The following is a 22,245-nucleotide window of genomic DNA, read 5'->3' on the forward strand; positions in this document are numbered from 1 at the left end:
CGCGGGCGGAGCGGCGGTCACCCGCGGGCAAAGCCCGCCTCGGAGGAGGAAGAGCCGCTAGAGCCGACCCGCTTAGGTACTGACCGCCCCTCAAAGCTTTTCAGTGGTCCCCACGATCATTGGCGCCTCTGGAGGCCTCTGTTTGCCTCTCGTTGTCCCCCGGAGCCCCTGTCTGTGTGGAAGCGCCCCCAGGGCCGTCTGCCTGACCCTTCAGTCTGCTCTGCAGGCCCCCCAGAGCACTCCAGGTGCCTTCTGGCGGTCCCTCAACCGCTCTGTGCGCTGTTTGGTGTTCCCCAGAGCCCTCTGTGTTTGTTTCCGTGCACCCCATGGCCACCCAGGTGTTTTCTGGTATGTCCTATAAGCCCTCAGTATACCCTGAAGCCTTCTCTTCTTCAGGACTTTGGGGGTTTCTGGGTACACCAGAGGGGTGGCAGGGGGTCTTTGGGCTTTACAGTCTCAAGCTGGGCAGCACCCAGCAGCTCAGGTGTCAGCCCTGTGCGGTGGACTAGCAGATGGCTCGGGGCATCCCCCCCCGGCTTCAGCTCTGGAGCCCTCCGTCCTGCCCAGCACAGCATCTTTCCTCCCAGTCTGGCCCAAGAAGGATGCTCAGCGAGAGCAGGAGCAGCTCCTGCTTTCACTGCAGCGCTGGAGGCAGAGGGACTGGTGAGTGAGGAGCTAATAGTGCTTCCTAAAACTGATCCCTTCTGCTCTTGGTCTGATCCAAGGCAGCCTGCGTTTGTGTGCAGGACCCCGTGAAGACGGGAAGGCTCCCCCATACCTCCACCTCAGCTTTTCACCTGCCTCCCCAGTTCTCAGCAGATGAGGCCAGGTTATCTGTATTGCTTTGGTTTCCCTGCGCTTACTAGCAGGGAAGGCTTGCTGGGGAAAGCTGTTGCTCCTTAAATTTCCTTTTCCCAGCAGAGCCGTGGCCTGGTGTGCCTGATTCCAGCAGTTCTGCCTGCGGCACAGTGCCTGGGCTGTGGGCAGAGGAGACGCGTTCCTTGCTTTAGTATGGAGAGCGGTCTGGACTGAGGGCTGAGCTATGTGCCTGAGGCAAGGCTGCATGATGGGGGAAATAAAGCTGTGTGTTTTATTTTTGTAGCCTGTCCTGCGCTGCAGAAGCGTTAGCAGAAAGTTAGATGGCCTGGACCTGCTCCTGCCTCCACCATCATCCTGAGCCCATCGCTGATGGGAAGAGCAGCTACTTCTCCAGTGCCACCACCCAGACGAGAAGCTTTTCCAGCCCTACCAGGCCAGCATTCCCAGCCGTCGTCCCCCCGAGGGGGGTGAAGCAGCAGCTGCCCCAGTCCTTCCTGGGGGATTTAGGTACTGGGGACTGCAACGTTGCTGCAGTTTGACGTCCGAGTTCTTCCCGACTGCAAAGTGTCCTTCCAGCCTGAACCACTGGATGGGGCAGAAGGAAAAGATGTGTTTTGATCTCAGCTATGTTCCATAGGAGCAGCAATCCGGAAAGACGCTGTGTTCCCTGCTGAGCCAACCCTGGCAGCAGTCCCCCTGCTCCCCACACAGAGCAGCCAAGGGATCGCTGTGCAATCAGCTAGTTTCTGCGCTGACTCCAGCCACCCCAAAAATGGCAAAAGAATAAACTTGTGGAGACTGGCGTCTACTGGTAAGCACAGCTCAAGCACCCTGGAGGCCCAGGGCACTTCCAAAAGCCACAAGGGATTAAGTGACTTGTGGGGGGGCCAAAAACCCTGTAGGGCTTATTTGTCCCCAAATAACTCAGGGTCTGAGCAAAGGGGTCTGGCCCCTTCCCTCAGCTGCTCCAGTTGGGCCAGACTAAAAAGGAGAGGCTGTAAAACCCAGGTTATGCTTTGTGATGCGTCTTCTGATGAGCAAAAGCTTCATAACGAAGCTTTTAATGGCTGCTGTAAACAAATCAATATCTCTAGCTATACATCCAAAATGAAGGAGGCTGAAGGAACTATGAAGGTTTTTAATGTCCAAATAAATTACTCCTGCCGTGGCAATAGCAATGCGTGGAGCATTTGATTATTCCCAGCCATTAGTGATGCTGGCGAGGACAGAAATATTCATGCTCTGTATTTAACTGGAAATTAAGAGAATGTATCATTTGGTGACAGGAACTTTTACAAATGGCTGCTCCCCCTTCGATCTGCTCCCCAACTAATAAATCACTGGCAGGACTTTGGGAAACCTGATTTACAACTCAGACCTGCCGGTGGGTATTTACCGGAGGATGCGTTCCCGAAAATCCCCTGGTAGATGGAGGTGTGCTGGGATTCTCCTGCTCTTGGAGGAATGCTGGAGGCTCATTTAAGGTTTGCTTTGGGGGCTGGGAAGAATGATTTATGAGGGAAAGCCGGCTGTCCGCCCACCAGGCAGCAAATGCTGCCTGCTGTGCTCCCGGTACTTTTCCACCTGCCTGCCTGCACCGTGCCAGGGCTGCGGGAAGCTTTGGGGTGACACCAAACACGGGGGATGTCTCCTAGCTGCAGGCAAGTGCTGGAGGGAGGTGGGAAGTTTAGGAGAAGAATAGGAGGGGGGCGGGAGCGGTCCTGTGTGACTGCTGCAGCTGCCCTGACAGACTTGAAACCTTGTCGGTCACGTCCACGGGACTGCTGAGCTGCTCGGTGAGTCCCAGGGGTGGGATGCGCTGACTGCTCCGGACCCACAACATAGGTAGCGTAGCAACGGGGATCTTCCCCAGCTGCAAGGCTTAAAAATAGAGCCGGGGAGTGTCGAAATCGCAGCCTTCTGGGGTTACTGGGACCTCTGTCCCCTGCGAGCATCGGACCTCGGCTCGACTCGCTGGGTGCTCGCCCGTGGCGATGGGGCTGCTGGAGGTTTGGTTTCTGCCTGGGTCGGGGGCACTTCTGCATGCAGCCACGTCCCCAGGCGTCCGGGGACCCTGCTGCAGTGGCTGAGACTGTTGATGCCACACAAGCAGGGTCTCCTCTTGTTGAACTGGCGCAGCCCTCTCTAAATGACCTGTAAACTAAAGATTATCTGGTAATTTCTGTGTGCTGGAGCAGATGCTACAGGAGCATTTATTAACCCACTGGTACTCTTCTTATGCAAACAACTGTAGCTCATCTCAGTAATAAAAGGTGATTTAATACCTGCTCGGCTGCTGACAGTGACTAGGAAGGTGCTTGGTTTTGGTTTTCAGTGCAGATCTTTTTTGCGGCCAGGCACCCTAGGGTCAGCCTCTCTGTCTGATTTTCCCTTCCAGAGCATGCTGTCTGCTTTCAGCCTTGCTTGTTATTGCTGCAGAGCTACTTCTGGTCGTGCTCGTACCTTGGGGTGCAAGGAAGAGGTTGAAACCTCAGAAGAGGTAAATGGTTTGATTTCTCTAAGGTCTTATTAGGAAGGCCCGTTGCCGAGCAGCCTTCCTGTGCCCTGGCTCAGCGCTACGTCTGAAAAGGCTGTAACACAAGTTGCACTAACACAGCTTGGATTTTCTGTTCCCCTTAGAGAGTGTGGCTCTGAGCAGGAGGGGTCTCTGACCCCTGGAGGGGTCCAGCATGCGAAGGACCGTCCCACAGGGTTTCAGAGCTCAGGATGGCCCCACCGACTTCTCCCTTTGCAGGCGACTGACTCGTTTGCGATGAGCAGTGATGATCTGACCTTTTGTGCTCTCATTTCTTGTGTTTTATCACCAGGTAAAGCACTTGTACTGTAAAATCCAGGATTTCACAGAGCTGATAACGGCTGCAAAATCAAATATAAAAATAACTCCTCAAGTGCAGCGATATATAAATCATCGGTAGCACAGTCACAGTGCGGGCTCGCACTTCCAGCTGAGGAAAAGTCCTCAAGGTCCCGACAGAGCAATCAAGACAAGATTGCAGGGTCGAAAGCGGATGAGGGATGTGATGAGCTGTAAATCCTATGGAGCTGATGGGGCCGGCAGCAGCAAGAGGAGGCTGTGCCTCTCCCCAGTTTTGGTCTGGCTGTGCCCACGCAATGTCTCGCGTTGTTCTTGGTGACTTTCCCTTACAAGCGAAGGGAAGAGAAATGGGCAGGCTGGTCCGGACACAACCGCCAGCCTGCAGCCCCCAAGAATCACACCGGCAATCGTTTCTGACTGCAGGAACCTGCTGCAGAGATGCTAGATGGACTGGCTGGGTTGGTGGCTTGTTAATTCAGTCGAATTTATTTTGTAATTTAGGACTCTTAGCAGTTTGAAACAATCATTTCATGTGAATGAGGGGCTTACAGCAGAGCCGAGTTTAGCAGTTTGAAACGATCATTTCAAACGAGGTCGGTGCTTGTGAATGAGGGGCTTACAGCAGAGCCGAGCTCCTGTGGCGCTGCATGGGGGACTGGTGTACACGCGGGACCTGAATCCAAGAGGGCAAACTCGGCGATTTCCCACAGCCCAGGGGAAATCGGTGGGACCCTGAGTCCTTGCGCAGGCTGCCAACCGGACCGGTGTTTTCAGAGGTGCTAACACCTTTGAGGGTGCTGCGGGTGCCCTGTGCGGGGAGGAAAGGAAGACAGTTTGCAGAGCAGGACAACTTGCTTCGCCACGCTTCTCTGCTTGCACAGTGCATGGGTGAAGTCCTCGGGGAGGATTTTGTTGACAGATCTTGAGAGAGCATCTCAGACCAGAGCTGCTCTGGAGGACACTGTCTCCATCCCCTGCATGCTCCATCCCTTGGGCATGCCGAGTGACTCAGAAGTCCCTGGAGATGTGCCCAGTGTGCCTCTCTCCCCAGTTTTGTGGCCTCTTTTTTTTTCTTGTGCTGCTGATGAAATCCCAGTGTGGGTAGTGTCTGCCACTGCTGTCCGGGTGTCGAACTCCGGGGGGTTTTGGTGGTGGGGGGGAGAGGTTGTAACACTGATGACGTTAGTGCTGCAAGACAAAAATCTTAACACAAGCCCATCTAATGGGGACTCCGCTCTCTGGAGGGTTATTGCTGCGGTACAGTTTGGATGTGGGTATCAATCGCACTTTCAGAGATGCACGTCTTGCCGAAGGGTGGCGGGACAGGCTTTGGGGGGTGGTTTGAAGTCACGCACAATTTTTGCCTTCCTCTGTGAAGGCTGTGAGATACCTGAAGTGTCACCCAAGGAGACTGCTCCTCTTTCGGGTATGGATTCCTAAATTCCTCAATTTAAATGCAAATTTGCAGCCGTTTGATTATGCTATGCATCAGAGATGCTTTTGGACAGTGAACAGCTTGTAATAATCAGCTATGCACCCTTCAATACAGATATTATCTGCTGTTGCGATATCATGGCTGCGTGCCTCTGCAGAAAGCAGAGTGGTTCAGAACAACCCTCCTTTTCCCTCTCTCTATTTTCGCTTCCATTGAAAATTGCTCTCATTACCTCCCTGAAACCTTTTTAATCAACCTGGACGGCACAATCTGCTTTGCAATAACAGGAATAATGTTTTTGGCGGTGCTTTGCATGGTAATGCTCTTCTCAGCCTGAAATGCTGCTATTCAGAATGACTGCTGCTTCAGGAAGGGCTTGTATTTCTTCTTGACACCTTAGTCTTCTGTAACCAGAACGTTTTTTGTTGGGAGGCTTATAATTGCCTGACTTATAACTTCCTTATAGGAAAAGGGAAGGGGGAAAGCAGGATCAGTGTGGCACAGGAGTGTGTGTGCGTTAGTTGCGGCACGGCCCACGGGAAGCTCGTCCTGGTTGGGATCTCCGTCCTGGGATATCTTCCAGGATGAAGCCCTGATCTTGTGTAGTGAGAGCACGGGTGACGCTGGGATTTCCTACACCCTTCTGCAACACACTTCCCTGCCCATCAAGTTGCTCAAGTTAATAGCATTTGACTTTTAATCAAGCCCATTAGAGTTGTTGCCACACTTGAGCATCCTATTTAAGCAATCATCACTCTCGCCCACTCCCTTCCTTTTCTTAGGAGCTTCTCAGGTATTTGCATCTCGTCGATGCGAAGGAAAGTCCTTTTGACGTGGTTACTTGGCACCAAGAATACGAAAACTGCAGTTAATTCTCATTTCACGCTTGCAGCCGGATTGGGTTGATTTTTGAATCGCCGCTGCGGGTTCTCAAATCTTTCATTAGCTAATGCTTGATTCATTTAGTTCAGTAATAAAAAGTAATTGCTTGTCTAAACAACCAGACACCGCTTCTCCGTGGCCTGTAATTCTCTACCAAGTAGCCCTGTTTGCAGCAGGGAAACCAAAATCTGCTGCAATCTGCACAGAAACTGAAGTGGGGAGCTCGTGAAGTCGAATGAAGAACATGAAGAATCCACTTTGCTCCATACGCTTTAAACTCAAGTTGTTTCTCTTTAAGCTCTAACTTTGTCATAATGACTTAACAGACTGTTTGGTGCTATGGAAACCCCAGTTTACACACTGGTGCATAGCTGCAAGCAATTAACTATCTTTAATTTTCATTTTCTGAGGATATTTTTGACTTGTGTATTAAGCAAACATTTATGCAAAACACTGTGGAATCCATAAATGTTAATTAAGCTGAACTTGTGTCTTTGCCATAGCAGATAATCAGATTGATGGGTTCACTGAAGCCTGCGAAACTTGCCGTGGTGGCTGAGAGCAGCTATAAAAAAGACGCAACCGGGCAGGTGACAACAAGGCTCTGCTCTTTGGGTGTCACCTTTAGCGTGCTGGTGCTTGGTCCTGCTTTCACCTGGTGTGTCTTGGCTTGGCCAGATGCGGATCCAGGTTTCGCCCTGCGAGTGACACCGGTGGGTTTTGCAGGCACAGTGTCAACTCTGCAAATGTGCAACGAGTGGCAAAGGCCTCAGCTGGGGAAGGAGGATGCTGAGAGTTAGAGGAGAGCTCTGCAGTACTTCACCAGGCTGCAAATGCGGGGAATAATCCCTTTATCTGTCCCTCCTTTGTAAAACAACCACCTTAAATTCTCCCCAGAGCCTCAGCTCTGACCCAAACCCACCAGGTAGCTCTTGATTTTGGGGGTTTTCGTATCGGATTGCAGATGGAGGAAATGTGCAAACTGGGATGAACCGGGTCACGAGGAATTTGCATTGCCCCATACCATTTCTGCAGCGGATTGCTGTGGCTGATGAGTATTTTTTATAACCAATCAGCACATTCTCATAGCTTTTATCTAGTGTGTGTGTGTGTGTGTGTGCAGGTGCATTTAGGAACAGGTACGAACCCTTCTGGGAAAGGTGATGCACTGATGCTGATAAGTAAAATGACCCCTCATTTGGACCTGACGTGCTGAATCCTGCTGTAAAGGAGGATCTGCTCCCGGGTTCCCGCTGTGGGGAAGCTTGGCTGGAAGCAGATGCCTGCACGAAGCACGGCACAGCAGCAGCGCGTGACGCTGTTTATTCCTTCTTTCCCTTTTGCATGATAAAATAACCCATGACAAAAAATAACAAGAGCTTAATAGGCACATGGGACAGGGCCTTTGGCAGCGATGCCAATCAGCTGTGCCTCTGCAATGCTCCTCTAATTAAAAACTGCAAATTACAGCTGGCTGGAGCTGATTGCAAGGGCTGGCTGGGTTGGGGGCTTTGCTCTGGGAGGTGAAGCGTGGCTGGTTGCTCCTCACACTTTCTCTCCCATCATCAGGGTGGTGAGGCCTTGGAAAGCCAAGGATTGTGCTGTCCCGGTGCCTGCCCCAGCGGAGCAGCGGGGTTTGGGGAAGTCCAAACCAGAAAGCGGAGCCAAGTGTGTCAGCTGCTTCGTCAAGGGAATCGCACCGCCTCGCAGCCAGCTGAATAAGTGAAAATGCCGGCGCTGATGCACGGTACTCGAGTCACACGTCTGCTTCAGCTCCGCGCAGAGAAGCGAGCGGCCGGTAAGTCTTGCCCGTGTTCAAGGAGCGATTCGAGCCTTTCTCGTGCTTTGGGAATCGGTGATACGCGGCCAGTCCCAGCTTTGTGGATGGCTGAGTTTTGAGGGCTCTGCTTTTTCTTGCTGTAGTTTTGACGTTTCAGAGCACCCCTCACACCGAAGGTCCCCCCAAACCCACCGGCGACCTTTCACCCCTCTTATCACCTAGTTTTGGCTTTGCCATATTTCACCGCGTCCTGGTTTCGGCACGGCACACTGCTTCTCCTCCTGCTCCCACCAAGCCACCAGTTGCTGCCTCTCATCATTGCGGGCTCATTAACGGCATGACCTCACAAAAGAAACATTTATTTATGAAAATCCATTTGGACAAACCCGACGAACAGAGAGAGACCATTTTGGGGAGGAGGGTTGGACTTTTTCCTCTGTAGAGATGCTACTGTGGGAAGAACTTCACGCAAAGCTCCTATCAGCTGCCCCACACACCAAATACCAAACCCCAGACGTACGTCGCAGCCCATCTCGTCCCCTCGCTCCCCTCCTGGCCCCAACTGTATCATATTGCACAGAATCAGGAGCCTTTTTGTCTGGGATGGAAAGTTTAAGGGCAGAGACACACGAGAGTCATCTCTCATCCTCAGCTGCTCTTGGGACTCACTGTCCCTTCTCCAGGGTGCCGCGATTGCCGCGTTTAACTGATGAGTGTGATTTAGCTTCCAGCAGAGATGGTATTTTGGGTGGATACGCCACAGGAAAAGGGGCTATTTGCGTGTTTATAAGTGCTGTATCAATTATTCAACTGGAGACAGGTTTTTTGGGGCAGGATGTTGTGTTCGGTAGATGATTAACAGACTCCTGAAGCCTGAGAGGTGTTTGTTTGTTTTTTTTTTTCTAATTATAATTATTATTTTAACGGTAAGCAAAAGCTAGGAGCTCTTGGGCTGGGCGCTTTGGTTGTGTGATCTCGCAGGAGGGCTCTGGCTAGGACACAGCAAGCTAAAAAAAACGCCAAACCTGTCAGCCCTGCGGAAATACGCAGCAAATAGCGGATACTCTGCTTCCATCCCAAGTCGCTACCCATTGGCAGATGCGGTGTGCTCGGCTGGGCCACGCAGCAACTGCATCCCTCGAGGGACAGCAAAATAAAAATAATAATAAAGATAAGTGGTGGGCGGGCAGCCTTTTGCGTGTCTACCGGCAGTCCCGTTACAAGCACTACAAAAAAATGGGGAGCGGTACCGGCTGCTGTGCTTTGACTTCCACGTTTGCAAAGCTGTCTAATTTTTATGGCAAGCAGGGATCTTGCTTGGCTTTTGCTGTTTTTTGTTTTGAGCTGGTGGGAGATAAATGGTTACACATGAAAGGGGGTGTGAATGTTGTATTTTGGAGTAATTGAGCAGACCTCGAGGTATGTATGGAGATGGGGATTTGCTGCTCCGTGCTCCCGCTGGGAGCTAGGTGGGAAGAGCAATTTCTGAGTGCCAGGAAGAAAACCTGAGCTTATATCAATCCCCAGGGGGTAAGGAGATGGCTTCAGGCTGGGATTTGGGTTTCGGAGCTCCCTTCTGCAATGATTTTGGCTTGGAGTGCATTGTAATTGGGCTTAGGCAGCTCCCCTTAATGATGGTGGGAGTTATCTGTATGCCTCCAGGGAGGAGATGGCAAAGGGATGTGTGCAGACCTGCTGAGTGATTCTCTCCAGATACTATTATTTTGCATTTCAGAGAGCCAAGAAAGAGACAAAGAAACTGTCTCGCTTTGCAATTGAATTTCTAGTCAGAGATCTGCAAGCAAACCAGGGAAACAGGCTTAATAAACCAGAAAAAGCCTCTGTATTACAGCTGACCTGTTTGAAGGGAGAGCTGGAAATAGTGCAGAGACTGGACTCACCATATGGTTAAATGTCCCATCCCCAAGCCTGGGCAGGGGTGTCTTGTTTTAGGCTTTTCAGTCTTCAAAAGAAGACTTCTCTGAGGCTTTTGCATGCACAGAGCATCCCAAGGTTGGTGAAACCAGCTAATGTTGTCTGATGTACGTCACGTGCGTGGACGCGGACCCGACCCAAACATCCCATCTTGCGGGTTGGTGTAGATCCTAAACGTGAAAAGAGCCTCGTCCCTGTTCCTGCCTTCACTGATAAAATAACTTGGCACTTGGAGGGGGGAAAGGAAAACCCGGGTTTGGGCGTGTTGTACCCATTTACACAGAACATTCTGGTTTTCCTGCATTGCTCTCCATCTGTTGAATGATCCCTTGACACGTTCCCATCAGCTTGGGCGTCCCAGGCCGGCTCCGCCGCGGTCATTGGCACTATTTATAACAGGTGGGAATTTTTCCCACTTTATTTCAAGAGAGAGTTTTCCATAAGATGCACAAGAAGCATTTTGGGCTGTGAACTGTCAGCTTGAATTGAAGCCTCCATGTACACCCTTGGGGTTATCCCATGTTTCAAGCTGAGCATTGCCTGTGAGAAGACAGTTGTCATTTCTCTGCACGTCTCGTGATCGCAGCATCCTTGGGGCATAAAACATGGAGGACAAAAGGGCAGCGTGGTTATATATATATATAAACCCCCCCCAATATTTTTTTTTTTTATCTTTTTTTTTTTTCTTCTAAATGCTGACTTCTGTAGGCTCACAACCTGACACAAACTCTTGTGCGTGGGGTGTACGGAGCAGATCTCTGCTTGCCTTATTCGGCTCGCTAGACCATTTCGAGATACTTGGTTTCATTTTAATTTTGCATTTGAGTTGGCGGCTGGGAATAAATCAGAATTTGGCTCTGGTTTGTAGCGCCTTCTCGTGTATTGGCAGCACAGCTCCTGTGGAGTTGGTGGGAAAAGTTTCCTCGTCCAACCTTTGCCTTAAAACCCTTGGCATCGCCCGTCCCTTCGATCGCTGCTGCCTGGGGCTGGTGGTTTTTTGCAAAACCAAATCCCCAGGCAGGCTCACGCCATTCCCCCTTCTCCACGCTGCAGGGTCATGGGAAGCAGCGGCAAGGGAATAAGGCGACAAGAACGGTGAGAAGTTTAAGCAGGAAAAAAAAAAATAGGTTATTCCAGCGTGTGCGTGAAGCACGCGGCAGTTTGTAACGTGGCGTAGTTGCAGCAGTCGGGAAGAGCGTGGAAGTGGCTGGAAGAGCTGCTCCTCACTGATGGCACTTGGTAGGATTTTGGGTAAAAATGAAGATGATTGTTCTTGTCAATCTGGTTTTGCAGCCATTTTGTTGCTCTTGGATCCATCTATTTGCCCATTCATTTAATTTGTGCTGGCGTCATTGCTTAAATATGTGTATTTTTATCTCCAAGAACCATCGTGGCTGGGGATTTATTAATGACTGGATCTTCCAACAGCCAGTTTGGAGGCTGAATAGTTGAAAAGCTCCAAAAGTCATCTCTGCTTTACTTCCAGAAATTGCTGTGTGCTCAGCAGGGTCTGATGTTCGGCTTGCTTTAAAATGAATGAGCCATTTCCTTGCCCTGTACAAATCTGTCATGCATCTCTCCAGCATTTCTATCTTGCAGTGAATCCACTTTAGGAGTCCGATTTCTACACCAAAAGTGAGAGACTGGACCAGCAGCAAGGAGCAGTCGATACAGCTGCCCCCAAATTGCCCCCAAACTTGTGGGTTTGTTCCCAACAAGCCAAGGTTGCCCGCTTCTCATTTTATTTACTTTTTTTTCCCCTTTGAGTGTATGTTCATACATTTGCTGACCAAAGGAGCCCTTGGTATGAATAGCCCCAGTGAAAATTATCCATAACAGGACTAAAATATTAGATATATCCATGTACACATCATAAACTTAATGTTTTATGCAAAAGACGGGGATGAAAAGAAAAAAAAACTTTCCCTGGTTAAAACAAAATCCAGAAAGTGGAAGTGAATCATTTCAACCCTCCTCTGAGTAAAAAATGTCTGCAAAATTCTTGTCTCCCTTCAAGCCTTGTATGCTGGCAAAACTTTGTTTTTCTGTTGGAATCCTACCATGCCCCTTTCTGTGCAGCTCTAGACATTTCCAGGTTGTGAAAAACATTTCATATGGTCAGTCTCTTGTTCTCCAGACCTCCACAGGCTTCCAAAATCTATCCAAGAGACATCTCCTTGGACCTTTTAGGAAATCACAGTGATTGCTTTTGGCACATACAGTTGATTAAGAGCAACCAAAGTCTGGCTCAGTTCAGAAATCCTTCCTGAGAGCCCTGTTTCGATGAGCTGTGTTGTGGAGTGGCAACAGAAGACCGTCGCGCAGAGGGATGCGGGTGCTGGAGATGAGTTGAGACTGTGCAGAAATGCCTGGATCTGAGTTGAAGAGCCGAGTGGCTGGTGGTGCCCCGTGGATGTACAGGCTCCTGAAGTTGAAAACAGCATTTTTTGCTGGGTTTTTGAATTGAATACCCCTCTGGATATTCAACCGAGAGTGACAGGGAGAATAAAATTAAAGGTGGGAGGAGGAGAGTGCAAGACTGGTTCATTTTCCTGTGGGGTGGGATGCACTGGGGAGATCCCTGCTGCCTTGCAGAGAGCAGGGAAGCGCCTGCCAATGTTGTACTTATGGTTTAAGAGAAAAACCCAGCTCCGTCCCATTTCTGCATCCTATCCACCCGCCCGGTAAGTGGTGGGTTGGACAGGCAGCAAGCAAGGCGGAGGCCAGCCAAACCTCCCTTGTATTCAGACACGAGCCACAGTGGAGCACATGAAACTAATCCAAAGCTTTTGCTCTCGGGCTTGCCCAAGGACGGCGAGCGAGCAGCGCAGCAAGAGACGGTAAAACAGCACGGAAAAAAGCTGGCACATCACAAACCGGGGTGATGATGCTGGATGGATTGAGTGCCGGAGCATCCCAGTGAGGGAAAGGGGATGGTGGCACCCCTGTGAGCGGCTGGCAGAGCCGGGGAGCTGCTTAGGTGAGCGTGTTGGAGTAGAAGCTGAAGCTTTCAGAGACTGTTTTGGAGTCGCTGCGAGAGGAGCCGTTGGATGTCATGTCTACGGAGAGACGCTTGGCCTTGCTGCTCTCCTCCAGCTCCTCTTCGGCTGCGCCAACTGCCGAGGACATGGTGGTCTCTATCCGGCTGACCTTGTACATGCTGCTCTGTGTCTGCAGGTACCTGGCTGACTTCATTTCCAGGCCCTCGTACTCACCGGTGCTGATGAATGGGCACCACCGAAATGCGTGTTTGAACCCCACACGAAACCTGGGGGGATGGAAGAGATGGGGAAAGGCAGCGGTGAGGGATGTGGAGATGGCAAAAGGACCTCGCTAGGAGTGGGAAGACAGAGCTAAGCACTGCTAAACAACAAAAAAAATGCTACTTCTCACTAAGGGGAGGGAAAAACCACTGATAAATCCCAATTAGGAGTCAGGACTGTTTTGATACCTGCCCTCAAATCCCACAGGGGCTTTAGGAAAGACTTATTTAGGTCCCTGCATCTGCTGGAAGCAGCCCCTGGCGCAGGATGGGACAGAACCATCCTGGAAAAACTCTCCCTCCATACTCTCCTCCATCAGACCCCACTGTATCTCCCCCTTCTCCCCTCCCTGCTGCACCAAGATGCTGCCAAAAGTCACTCGAAACCCACCTGTCATTGAGGCAGCAGTAGATGATGGGGTTGTACATGGTGGAGCTCATGGCCAACCACATGATAGCCAGGTAGACCTGCTGGATGAACTTCTGCAGGTACCACTCAGGGTTGAAATACTGCAGGGTGAAGTAGATGTGGTAGGGCAGCCAGCACAGCGCGAATGTGCATACCACGATGATCATCATCTTCACTACCTGTGAGGAGAAGAGAGGGCAGGGAAGCAAAGTCATCTGTTGGACGCCCCATAGGTAGGGTGTCACCCTCCAGAAGGGGACACTTCTTTTTGCCTTGGAGACCTTTCCAACCGGGAACGCATGGTCGACATCTTGGTTAAACCATGCACGTTCATGGAGGAGACACAATCTGGAGGACGCTCTCTGCTCCATTAGCAACAACCATGCAACAAGTCCTGACCCGTTTCCACCCCTAATGAAGTACTTTTGGCTGTGGTTAGTTGGGATTGGGCATGAATGATGGCTCCTACCGTGCTCAAAACTCCTTACCTTCCGCTTAGCCGAGACCTGCTCGTGGTAGCGGTCGGAGTTGTCGCCGGGTATCTCGCTTGCCCAGAGGGTGATGCCGACCACAGTGTAGGCACATCCTATCACCAGAAGCGGCAAGAAGTAGATCAGGATGGTCATGCAGAAGTGATACCTGGAAAAAATGACGGTCGTTGCGTGTGTCCTCTACCTATTCAGTCTCTTTCTTGCAAACTGAGCTTGAAGGCAAAGTGCTTCCCAGGGGCCAAGAGAATTTGGCACAATTCCTGCAGACGTGTTGCCTGCAGAGCTCGGGCCGGGAAGGACTCCCTGCTTTCACCCCAATCTTTTCCAAGCCTCTGCTGCCAGCCTTTGGGATCCTAGCACCCTCCTGGGATGGGATGCAGAGGCCACTGAAGAACTTGTGCTACCTTCATAAGGCAAGGATGTCTTAGCTGAAGTGGCACTACTCTCAATTCTGCTCTATTTACACCCCAGATTATCCTAGAGATGAATGCTTGCTCTTATCACACCTTTTATCTGGCAGTCCTGCAGGAGCAAATGTGGGTTTTTTGACATATAAAGGATGGGAATATTAAGCTGAAGAAATAAAGGCTTTCCCTGAGGGGCAAACACTAGGTCTTGGATGCAGCTTGCCTGAATCCTCGTCCACCATCAGTTTAGCTGGGCTCAGGTGGCTCAAGGCATAACCCCAGTCCCCAAAACCACAGCCTGAACCCTTGTCATGGAGGTTTATTAAAACTTTTCTGTGAATTCAGCGGTCGGGTCAGTTCTCCAGGCTCATGGAAAGGGCAGGATCTTTGTGTCTGTTTATAACAGGTATAAATAAGCCCAAAATCGAATGGGAGGGTCTGGATTAAACTGTTAGCACAGGCTTGAGACTGTTTTGTCATAAAGTCGGTGGAGCCGTGGGAGGGTTCAAAAGACCACGGATTGCAGTGTTCAGTGAAGGATTTGTGTTAAATAGTAGTTGGTTTAAAAAGGAAAAAAATAATGCCGTTTTCAACAAACAGGATGGGGACGGGCGGTTTGACCTTGCAGGTTCCTTCCTACCATCAGAGCTTGCAAAAACCTCTCTCCCCTGCAGAAAGATGAGCAATAGTGGTACAGAAACGCAGACGTCTTGCACAGTGCCAGCTTGCAAAGCATCACGTGTGCCGCCAGATCTGGAGGTAATTTTCTTCCGACAGCTTTAGGGTCTGCCTGCATTTTCGGGGTGTGTGCCCGGCTCGAACGCAAGTTGCTGCATCTGTTCAAGACGGTTCAGGCCCTGTAGCCACGCTCTGCTCTTGCACTCGCTCGTCCTCCTGGGAGCTTTGATTGAATAATGTCTCTAAAGTGTAACGAATGGGTCAGGCTCGTGCCTGGTGCGATTCCCGCAGGGAATGGAGTTGGCCCCAGACCCGTGCTGCCATGCCATCTCCTCCTTGTTTTGTACCTGCAATTTCATTTGGCCTCCTCTTCGCCCAGCGCTAATCGCATTTGAACTGGATTTTGTAGGGCTGTTTTCTATTTTGCTAATTAAAGAGGCGTCTCTGTGGCTCCGCGATGAAGATTTTGTTGTGATTCCCATGTAATGCAGGGTCTTAAACCAGCTGCGAACAGCTGAGAGCGATGCAGAAATGCCCCAGAGGAGCTGTTAGATAATTTAAGCAAGATCGACCCTTATTTTCAAAGCTGCCTGGGCATGGTAGGGACAGAGATTTCCAAAGAGTCCTGGGCCATTTTTTTAATTGGACCCTGAGCGCTGAAAACCGGTTTCCATGTGAAACCATTCGTATGTTATTCTGTCTACAAGAATTGCAGGATCAGAGCACTTAGAGAAGCCTGGGTTTTGTAACTTAAAGGTCTTCGGTGTGGGGATTTAGGGTCTTGTATAGGATGGAGGAGCCTGTAGGAGTTACGGGACAGTGATGTTGGAGGAGGGGGCTGCCATCTCCTTTTGCCTTGCAAAGCCCAGATGGTCGCCGTGGGCTGTTATCTTCCAGAGAGGCTGGCGGGTGGAGCGGCTTTTCCCCTTCCCTTAACAAACCGAAATGGCAGCTAATGAAATTGGAATAGATCAGATATCTATTTCGAAAACAAAAGCGGGAGCGGGAATTGGTGTTTAGCGGTGGCGAGCAGCCGCTGAATCGAATGGAGCTGAATCGCCGGCTCCTGTTGACGCAGGATCTCGCCTGTGCCGAGGTCGTCGTCCGCTTCCCCCCATACGAGCGAGCTGAGAACAGGCACATTTTCCCAGTGAAAACAAACCTCACGTGCACATCCCTGTCTCTGATACCCTCTGCATGCCAGGGTTGTGCTTTCTGGGCTCCGTTTGCCAAGAGAAAGGCCCCCCCCCAGCGTTGGGAGAAGTCCTCTATTTTCACCATGAACTGAAAAAATAATATTATTTTTCATCATGGCATTGCAAACAAGCTGGCTGCTGCTGGCGCCTTCCTTAAATAACCACACCAAGGCCATGTGAGCAGGGGAGGGTGTTTGACAGTGACCCAACCACCTGTCCCTGCAAAGTTATTTTGGGGCGGTAAAATAACATCTCGGGCTCTGCCGGGCTCTGCGCTGTGCAAGCGAGTTTGCGCGGTTTGGAGAGACGTTGCTGAGCTGCAAGTTATTTTCAATCCCTACCAAAAATTTGGGGTTGGGCTATTTAAAAGCTTCTGCTTAGCATCTGCTTTCCCAGCTTTCCTGGCTGCCCTCATCTGTCTGCAGAGGCCCTGGCTCACCGAAGAGCGTGGAATGCTCGGGCTTTGAAGCGGCGCCCAGCTTCCAGCAGCAAATCATTCATAGGTTAATGATGGTATTTTTCTCTTGAATTAGCTATTTGAAAAAATGACGGCCCCGGCGGCAAATGATCTGTCAAAGCCAGGCCCTGAGCCTGGTTGCTGCTTTGGTCCGGGGTGCTCGGCCCCATCCCGGCTACGTGGGCTGTCTAAGCCAGCAGCATTTCTTCACGCTGGCTGTATTTATCACGGTAGCCTGGAATATTTAAGGTTGGAAAACACCTCTGGAGATCAGCTGGGCCAGCCCTGGCTTAGTTCTTTCCATACCTGCCTTGCAATGCAAATAAATAAGATGATAATACATGATGCCGTCCAGCTCTCTGCAACCCGCCACTCGCTGCTGACTGGCAAACTCGTCTCATTTGTCTTGTAGAGAGACCTTCGCCAGGCTCAGGTTGGCTTTAAACACTTCTCCGTGTTTGTGTGTCCCCTGCTTTGGCTTCAGAACAATTTCAGAGCCCTAATTCATTGCTCCACGGGACTGGAGATCACAAATGCCTTTCTCCTCTGCCCCCCCCCCAGCTTTTTTCCTTAACACATGACATTTAACTCACCGCATGACTCCCGGACTTCAAAGAGCAAACCATGGAGGACTGCTGCGCTGGCAGACCAGCGGGGTTGCCCAGACCCTTTGGAAATGCCAGATTTAATTAGCCAGCACCTTAACGGGAACGAAGGAGATTCCTGCTGAGCCCTCCTAGCCCAGCGTTTGCCTCCCAGCCTGAGCTGATGCCACAGAGCCCCTTTTTGTAGCTTGTTTTTTAAGCTGTCGTGCGAATTTTGGGGCATTTGGACTCGGTAAATCCCAAACCATTTTTTTTTTTTCTGTTATTGCCTGGCCAAGATACCCCCAGTAAAACCCTATTTACCTCTTGCAGGAATAACTCTTGCCCCAGGAAGCCTTTAGAGAGATGGGTTGCAGGAAAGGTGCTGCAAAAACCAGAGCCATACCTGCATGTATGAATACGCCCCTGGGGGCAATGCAGACCCCATCCCCACAGCCAAAATATTGTGTCTTAGCAGTTTTACATGGGTTTCCCTCGAGGATGAGCATCCAAGAAGGGCAGGGAGCACGGCACAGCGTGGGGCAACGTTTGGACCGCGAGCAGCACTAAGCTCGTCTTAATTAACCTTAATGTGCCCCAAGATGATATGGATGGAGATCTTGGTACCATCAACTATATAGCGCTGGTCCTCGCTAGGGTAGGGCGAGGATTTCCCCACCCCATGGAGCTTTGAGCCATTCCCGTCCTTCCTCGCTTCCTTTTTTTATACTTTTTTTTTTTTTTTGCGTTTTTTCTGTACGGTGACTTGTCGGAAAAGTTCAACTCACGTTTTTCCGTACACGTTGGTGCCGTGCTCCGGCCATTCCACCAGACACACCAGCCGGCCCGGCAGCTCCTCCATCACCGAGTAGTAACCCTGGGGGAAAGCCAGCAGGAAAGCCAGGAGCCAGATGACGCCGATGACCACCTTGGTGGTGGTGGCCGAGAGCCGGGGTTGCAGCGGGTGGATGATAGCCATGTACCTGCAAGGTGGGAAAAGGAGAAATCAAGGCTGGAAAGCCCCAATGTTGCAGCTTTTGGGGCTGTTTTAGGTCTCCCTTGAATGGGGGTCGTACTTTTGACAGCCCCTTAATGCATCCTGGCAGCCCCTCACGCCGCACAATGCAAACAGCATCAAATAATCTCTTTATGGAGGATTCCCCGACCAATGCTCTAATTCTTTTGCAGCGTCTCTTACCCTGGAGATTTGAATCCCGTTTGAGACACTCATTGACTATTAGCTGAAAAACAGCTTCGCTAACGCAACCAGCAACCGGCTGCTTCTGCAAAGACCAATTTGTACAAAGCCAGCCGCGATGCTGCCGTCTGGCAGCAGCCGCTTTGGCAGCACCCGGTAGTTTTGCACCCGCGCGAAATCATGTCTCGATGGTAGATCACAGTGCCAAGTGTTACAGGAGAAGAACCAAAAATAAGAGTGCTGGACCGGGGATGGGTGATCTGAGATGCCACCTGTATCTGCCCGGCTCCTGGGCTCTTTCCCCCAGACATCAGTTGTCATACGTGAGGAAAGCTCCAGTGGTGACGAGGCAGATTGAATTTATCCCTCTGCAAATCTGGTTTTGCAAAGCTGGCAGCAGCCAGCAGCGCTGTAAGGATTAAGTGAGAACGTTGCAAATTTTTTATTTTATTTCCCCCCTGCTCCACGTCAAGCTTCGGGAAGAGGAGAAACATTGCATTGCTCTGCGTGTGTTATCATCTGAGGCGTTTGCAGCCTCCTCTATTTCTCCCTTCATGCCTTCTCCTTTCAGAGGATGGATGTTTTTTTCCTTTAGTTTTTTCCTAGATGGCAAATACTCCCCGTGTTGCGTTTTTGGGTGGCCACTTAGCAGGGGCAAAGACATAGGGATTAATATATAAATACGCAGGAGGTACCGCTGTCAGCTCTTCCTCTGCCCCAGGGTACCAAACCTTATCAGCTTTGTGCAGCTGAAAATCCACCTAATCCACCTGATAATTATCCCTTGAAAACCTGTTTGGTACTTGAAATCGAAGCTGGTTAGAAAGAGCCGAGGCAATGGGTGTTAGTGCTGCTCTGGCACAGTGGCTGGTGATGCATCAAGGCCTCCTGGTTTCTGCATCCATGTTTCTCATTTCTTCCTTACCGTACTCGCGATCAGCTTCCCTGCAAGGACTCGTCTCCTTCCTCCTCCTCATCCTTCAAATGCCTGGTGTTGGCTGAGCCCCTCGTTAGCGGGTTTGCTGAGCTGGATGAGGTTTGGGTGGGCTTTTATCACGGGATTCAGAGCAGGTTACCCTGCTGTTACCCTGTTTATGCTCCCAAGCAGCAAGAAGTCCACGTGCCCAAGTTTGCTGCTGATGCTCGACCCGACGGTTCAAGCTCAAGCATGCAAATGGTGGAAAATGAGGGATTTCCACAAAAGTTGGGCCATTTCTGTTGAAATACTTGCTTGGAGAAACATCTGAGGCTGAGACCTCTGGAAGGCAAAGCCAGTGCTTGATTGCAACCAGCCAGAAATGCTTTTACATCTCCGACCTTGTTTCTGCCAGTGCATTTCCGAGGACTTTCCTCATCTGTTTAAAGTACTTTGCAGCTACAGAAGCCCTCGTGATTGATAAAACATCCAAATAATCGCTGTAACGATGAACTAAACACCAACCGCATTGCCTAGAGACCTTTCCAACCGCCATCAACTTGTCTGCAATGCTGTCTTGTGGTGGAAAGGAGACAGTAAAATTCATCCGACCACGCTGGTGTTGCAAGGACGGGGTCAGGGAGGCAGGAGGGTGCAAGCTAGCGGTGCTCTGGGGAGAACTGGCCCCCAATCCTATTTTTCAGCAGCAATTCCCAAACCATTAGTCCTGAGTGACCTCTGAAATATTCCCTTGGGGATGCTCTGGGTTCAGCTGCCCATCAGGATTAAAAATGGGAATAATAACAGTTCTCCCAGACAGGGGCTCTGATGGGGAAGAAAAAAAATGTAGTAAAAAGGGTCTGGGCTGCTTGGAGGAGCTGGTATTGCAGACCATAAAAGTGCTGGAGATAGATGGAAATGTACAAACATCCTGAAAATAATTAGAGCATGATTTCATATTAAAATATCATATAATTATATAATAATTGTATCACTAAGCAGAAAATTGTCCTAACATTTTAATAACTGCTTCCTTTTTTTTTTTTTCCTTTTTTCTTCTTTTTTTTTCCCTCTCCTTGACAAGAACATTTGATGCAAAATCAGGCCAGGGAGAGGGGGAGAGCAGAGAATATGGTTTTGTGGCCACCTTAGCTCGGATGACAGCCGCTGTCTTGCTTGTACTGGGGTGGAAAAGCGTCGGTACAGGGAGCAAACCAGATAGGATGAGGGGTAATGGCTTTAAACTGAAAGAGGGTAGATTTAGATTGGATACGAGGAAGAAATTCTTCACTCTGAGGGTGGTGAGGCACTGGAACAGGTTGCCCAGAGAAGCTGTGGCTGCCCCATCCCTGGAAGTGTTCAAGGTCAGGTTGGACGGGGCTCTGAGCAACCCGGTCTACTGGAAGATGTCCCTGCCCATGGCAGGGGGGGGGGTTGGAACAAGATGAACTTTAAGGTCATCTTCCAACCCAAATCAGTCTATGCTTCTATGATTCTTTTGCCTTCTTCCAGCGCTGGGTCCGTCGCACTCAAATAACTCTCATTTCCTTGCAGACCGGTTGGACTTTCCATGTTTCTCTACCCTATAGGTTTGTGTGTATTCCTGTCTTTAATTTTTGGGTTTTTTAGGTTTTTTTGGCCACCGCTGGATCTTTTTTTTTGCATCCAGAACGCGGGTCCCAAAAAGCCAGTTTGCTTTCTTGCAGTTCTGCTCAGTTTTGAGCCAAACCCTCCCCCGTGGTGCGTTTCTACGGCGGGGTTTTGGATAACCTAAAATAAAACCTTCCTTCCGAGCAAGTGAATGCAAAGTAGAAAAGCAACCCCGTGCTGCGGAGCCGTACCGCAGGTGCCTCCAGGTTGTCTTCTCCCCTCCACGTAGGTTTGATCTCCCAGGCAAGGCTGTGGTAGTTGCTGCAGCCAAACATCCATCAATCACTTCTTAGCAGGGAAGAAAAATGACATGTCAGTCATGAGTTTGCCTTTCAGCAAAAAAAGCTTGCCGATCTGTTTATTTTTTTTTTTAATACGAGCAGGTTTGCATTCAAATGGAAATGCAGAGCGCGGGCACGGGATGCAGCTGCAATGCCCCAGCGTGTCTGCAAGGTGCTGGAGGGCGTTTGGCCCCGTGCATGGTTTCGGGCGGGTGGTTTTGCAGCTCTGGGCACAAAAGGCATCGACCAGAGCTTAAGTGCCGGGAAGCCGCTGCCCTCCTTGGCTCGGCCACGCAGGTCCTGGCCGTGCTGGCGAGAAGCGGGCTCTCGAAAGCAAGGCTAATGAGTTTATTAGCTCATATTTCTCCTCACAAAGTGCCTCTGTGGCCCCACTCTGCCCATCTCCCTAAGATGCTGTATCCTGTTAGAGAGATTTATTTTTTTTCTCTGCCGTTCAAGAGGGCAGTTTTTCCATCCATAAAAAAATTGGGTGTTGAGGTTTGCTAGGGATGGTCGTTTGCGGGAGGTGAGGAAGAGGAGCACGTCCCTACGTGAGCATCCCGCCCTCGCCGCTGAGGCGGGTGACAAACCACCATGGGGTCTTCAAGTCCTAATTTTTCATAGGGAATTGGCTCTCGGTTGAGGATTTAAGGGCAGATTTCCTGCGTTAGGGAAAGGTTTTGTTCCCCGTGCAGGCAGTGCATGGGGGTAGCACCAGGAACGGGGCCATTTGCCTGCAGAAGATGTTGGGTTGGGAAGACTTAACGATACCTGTTCCTCAAAATAAAATGATCTGCAGTTGCCCTCCTTTCGGATGGAAGCACCGCGTTCAAATGCAAACCATCGTTAAGTTTTGCAAGCTCAGGGTTGCCCAGCTCCTTGCAGGAGCGACCCGATGCCCGTGCACCTGCATTTTCCTTGCACCTTTCCCACCATGTTTAATGTTTTAAACCCACCACGTTTAATGGGCTTGACGCTAAAGCGCACAACTTTACGCCAGACGCCATTTAATGACGTTGGTAATGCCGT

At 50.4% G+C, this 22,245-nt stretch overlaps 1 protein-coding gene across 1 annotated transcript in view; it reads right to left on the reverse strand.

The window, feature by feature from the left end:
* Window positions 1-8,103: 8,103 nt before the first annotated feature.
* TACR1 (tachykinin receptor 1) overlaps window positions 8,104-22,245 on the reverse strand; it is a 21,486-nt gene continuing 7,344 nt past the window's right edge. Inside the window, exons 2-5 of the mRNA XM_009284820.2 lie at window positions 17,960-18,154; window positions 13,847-13,997; window positions 13,341-13,537; window positions 8,104-12,955 (exon numbers count right to left, since the gene is read on the reverse strand). Coding sequence (XP_009283095.1) covers window positions 12,664-12,955; window positions 13,341-13,537; window positions 13,847-13,997; window positions 17,960-18,154 — 835 coding nt within the window. The 3' untranslated portion in view covers window positions 8,104-12,663. The remainder of the gene's footprint in view (window positions 12,956-13,340; window positions 13,538-13,846; window positions 13,998-17,959; window positions 18,155-22,245) is intronic.

Source organism: Aptenodytes forsteri, unplaced genomic scaffold (genome assembly GCF_000699145.1).
Source record: "Aptenodytes forsteri isolate BGI_AS27 unplaced genomic scaffold, ASM69914v1 Scaffold444, whole genome shotgun sequence".
NCBI lineage: Eukaryota > Metazoa > Chordata > Aves > Sphenisciformes > Spheniscidae > Aptenodytes > Aptenodytes forsteri.